Here is a 4528-nt window from a genome sequence, read left to right as displayed (position 1 = left end):
AATTGGAGTGATGGGTTTTGTCACAGAACATTTGTAGTCATACAGTGTTTTGCATAGCTGTGAAAGCAACACACATCCTGCTGAATCTTGATATTTCTTCAGTATTTTACAACAGTGTAGTATGAAAAGGTTGCTAAAAAAAAAGCTGCTCTTTCCAAGGTCACTGTTGAGAATTTTTTATACTAGAAAAATATTCTAAGTTGTGATACTGTTATTTTGTAGGTTTTTTGAGTAGTAAGTTTTAAATATATTAAGAGCTGGACATTAACGCAATTTCAACTGCTTTATTTTGTTAGAAGCTACAACTTTTGGGGAAAAAACACTTCAATAACACATTTACTATAGATCTCATACCATACTTTATATAACCATACTAGTGTATAATCATATCTGTGAATTCTGTAAAACTTTTTAACACGGAAATGTATATAGCATACGTTGCTTGTAAATGTCAGCTTAGACAACAATGGTAAGAAATCCCATTGAAGCTTTTAGGTTAGAGCAGGGCTTTCCTTCATTGGGCCCTGATTTTGTTAAAGTTACTGCCGTTTCCTACCTGGTAAAAAAAAAAAAAAAGACAGTGGTCTTAAATGTGTAGGCAAGTTGGCTATAGGTGCAAGAAGATCACATCTTATAACTGACATAACTGCTAGCAAACCTCCCCATACAGACTGCTAGGAGAAAGTGGTTTCTGCCAGCAGTGCTGCTGCTGTTCAGGGAAGATGATACAGTTTTAGTAGTAAAAAAAAATTCCTGTTGCTGGCAGAGTAGTAAATGCAGGTGTGGTGGTGGGGGGAGGAGTGGTCTTTGCTACTGTAAGGGCTGTAGTCATTGATCTGGTTTCACATGGAGATCCCACTGAGTTAATTGAAGGGTATCAGTGCCTTTGCATTCTCATTGCTAGAAAGATGCATTTTTTCAAAGTTAAGGTTGCAGCTTAATTTTAATTGTCTTATTTTGTTTCATCACAGAGAGGGTTTTTTTGCCAAGATTTTCCTTTTATCATGGACTTGGAACTTGCCACTGTAAGAGTGAAATACTGGCTCTCGAAGTCAGTGAGAGTTTTGCCACTGATTTCAGTGAATCATCTGAGACTTTATCCAAGGTCTTAGATCAAAGTAACTGGGTTTGGAAAGTTTGCACAAAATACATTCAATTGTATCTGAGTTGCACAATGCAAAATAATAAATGCTTTCCTCTTTTAAAAATACAAGGTGTTAAAAGCCTCTCTTTTTTTTTTTTTTGTACACTGTTATTTCAATGGTAAAACTGTAATGCTTATTTATATTTGGCTAAAAATGGGTAGCCATGAGAGAAATTTGTAGGTGAGGGGGAACCAGTGGGGGACAATACAAGTGATGCAGTACTGTGAAATTGAAAAAAAAAAAAAAAAAGCTCTTTGTAAAATTAATGTTATTTTTGCACACAGCAAGGGTGTAATTATTATTAAGCAAGTAAAGTAGTTGAATAAATGGTACATGCAACTTTTACCAATTAAGGCAGGAGTTCTCAAAATGTGAGTCTTGACCCTCCGGGGTGGGGGTTGCAAGCAGCTTTAAAAGGCTGGACATAAGGAAGAACTTCTTTACTGTCCAAGCCCCCAAGGTTTGGAATAGACTGCTGCCAGAGGTGATTCAAGCACCCACTTTGGATGCCTTCAAGACACATTTGGATGCTTATCTTGCTGGGATCCTATGATCCCTACTGACTTCCTGCCCCTGGGGCAGGGGGCTGGTCTCTATGATCCTCTGGGGTCCCTTCCAACCCAAATGTCTATGAAATCTCTGAAAAGGGGGCTGCAAACTTCCCAGGGGGTATGCACGGCAGTGCAAAGAAGAGGCACGCAATGGCAGTGCAGAGTGATGGATGGTAGCAGTGGCTGTCGCATGTGAGCTTGCTGTTCCCTGCTGCCACCATCCAGCACTTGGGGTCATGGTATCACAAAGTTTGAGAACCCCTGAATTAAGGTTTTTATTGCAATAACTTCTCCTTTTCCTGTCTTAGTTATAATTTAAAGTTGCAAGATGGATATAGCATATTTTTACTTTTAATAAATGTAATTGTTTCATTTACATTTCATTTGATGGCATAACTAACAGTTGTCCTTTTTAATAAGCTTATTTTCTTGCTTTTTAGGTAAGCTTCTGGGTGGTTAGAGAGATTCTTCATGCACAAACTTTAAAAATAAGAGCTGAGGTTTTGAGCCACTATATTAAAACTGCTAAGGTAAGAAAGATTTAGTTTGTTTTGGGTCTTACCAAGATGAAACTTCTTATACCTGAGTTTGCCCATTCAAAATGCATGTGTATAAATATTTGTCTGACGCTTCATTTGGCTGCAGTTGTATCTGTTGACATGAATTGGTGTTTGGCTTCATCAGTGTGACATCAACAGAAAGGGTGGCAGTCCAGAGCTCCAGAATTAGATTCACATGCCTTTAAAAATGTTCTCTTAACTTTGAAAATAACATTTCTCATAGTGTTTCATCATTTTTTCTTTAAATATAATTTATAACTCCTTATGTAATGCAACCTGGGTTAAAATCTTTCACTGCTTGCAGGTTTTATATGTTTAGATTTGTTCTGGTGGCTGCTATTTAAAATATTTATGGCTTTTTTGCTGCTAAAAAGAAAGGTCTTTAGATCTTTGATAACAGTAGTCTCATGACTATTACCAATTAGTATCAATTTAATATGGAAGTCACATTTGGGGGTAATACAACTTCAAAAATATTTCTTCATTCAAGATGCAAATCAGGCAGCTTATAGCCACGTTTCACTTGTACTGAAAGTATCATTAATAGTATAAGAGTTAAACATCCATGGAAATACCCTGTTGTTGTCACTTCCTATTGGTGCTCTTTCATGTCACAAAGAAATGTGGAGCTTCCATGTATGTGCCTCACGTATGTCCCTGTACATGAGGCAGAGTTCAGTTCTCCTTTGAAATGTTTGTCCATGGGCACATTCCACTGGTGGGGTGTGTACATTCTATACACTTGAGCTCAGAGTGAGCATTACCTGTAGAGTGCATACATACCCTGTTCCTTGTGCCATGCACTGAGGACATAGAGGTCAGCATCCATTTCATGATCCATAGGACCTCTAGCTGGCTTTGGCCTGAGGCAACCTTCTGTGCAGGGTATGGAATTTGGCCCTAAAGCCACTTTTTCCAACCTATTCAGGAGTTACGGATGAATAAATAAATCTAAGTAACTTACTAGGACATTATGTGTAATGTGTATTCATGATTTCATGTTTTACACAAACTGCGAAAAAGTTGTTTCCGTGAACCTCACAAAATGGAGACTTACCTGCAATTTTTGGCAAGGAACTGCCAGGGGGGAAAAAAAATCGTACTACAAATAAAATGCTGGCTCTCTCCCCTCCACCCTGGAGCATGTGTATGACCCCCTTAGAGCTTCCAGAACTGCTCTTCTGCTTATCTTACTGTAAAAACATAAAACTCCACGTAAGTTTTGATCTAGTAATTACATTTTCACTAGGCTTTTTCCATCTCAAACTTTTGCTAAAGTAGATTCCAGGGTATTTAAAAGAATACCTCATGGTTTTTTCCCCCCTTCCATCTTCATAGACCAATACTTTCTAAGCTGTTTGGGGTGCAATACTGTTGAAAGGCACCTAATAACCTTTGGAGACCTATTTGAGATTGTGACAGTATCACTGTGTCATCTTTATAAAGCAGGAGAGGGAGAGGATCTTTCAAAATCATGAATGTATGAAATTGATTCCCTGTCAGCACCTGTTTTATATCATTCAAGAATAAGTTAACAAGTAGTGAAGCAAGTGGACATCCTTGTTGTACTCATCTTAGCTGAGAAACTCTTGGACAGGGCACCATGAATCTTGTAACATACCCTAGATGCTGTTTTTGAATAGTAAGTGGCAATAATTGTAAAAGCGCTTTGTCCATTGATACTACTGAAAGTTTCTTCCAGAGTTTGAATATGACTATGGAGTCAAAAGCTCCCTTTGAGCCTTGAATGGTAATTGGCAAGGATGGATATTTAAGTAGTCCTGGCAATAGATTTTTAGTGTGGGAGTGACAGTGAAATGAGTGACCATATGTTGAAGTTGCTTCAGTTTAAAGTTGAGAAGATTGATTTACTATTTGCTTGAAGACAAAGGAGTCAGGATTCTTTGTTGACATGCGTATCCTGTTGCCAGCCAGGGAAATGTATGCAAGTGTTTCCTAATGGTGTTTTTTCTGCTTAACACTTAAGGCGTACACTTGACAGTTGGGATATTAATGCTTGCTGAAGCTAGCTTTAGGAACACGAGAGATTTTAAATTAAGGTGTGGGAAACTGGATCAAATCCATAGTTCAGCAGAGTAAGAACTATGATGAGTTGATTTTTGGGCGTCTGAATTGTAAGAGATATGAGATTTGTCTTGTAATTGGCAAAAAAATGAAATGTGGTCAGTTTCTTTTTGGAAGAGTAGGCAGAGGTGGTATGTTTAATTTGTCATTAACATTTTAAAACTGATTTGTGAACTAATTGTGGACT

The 4528-nt window shown here is 37.8% G+C and overlaps 1 protein-coding gene across 5 annotated transcripts in view; it reads left to right on the top strand.

Moving 5' to 3' along the window:
• RALGPS2 (Ral GEF with PH domain and SH3 binding motif 2) overlaps positions 1 to 4528 on the top strand; it is a 252496-nt gene that overhangs the window by 92736 nt on the left and 155232 nt on the right. For all 5 annotated transcript variants that reach the window (XM_019501819.1, XM_019501821.1, XM_019501818.1 and 2 more), the window contains exon 5: positions 2137 to 2226. In XM_019501819.1, the coding sequence (XP_019357364.1) occupies positions 2137 to 2226 (90 nt within the window). The remainder of the gene's footprint in view (positions 1 to 2136; positions 2227 to 4528) is intronic.

The sequence above is a fragment of the Gavialis gangeticus genome, unplaced genomic scaffold, assembly GCF_001723915.1.
Source record: "Gavialis gangeticus isolate Ggan-Ray unplaced genomic scaffold, GavGan_comp1, whole genome shotgun sequence".
NCBI classification, from domain to species: Eukaryota; Metazoa; Chordata; order Crocodylia; family Gavialidae; genus Gavialis; species Gavialis gangeticus.
This window is presented reverse-complemented; position numbering and strand designations above follow the sequence as displayed.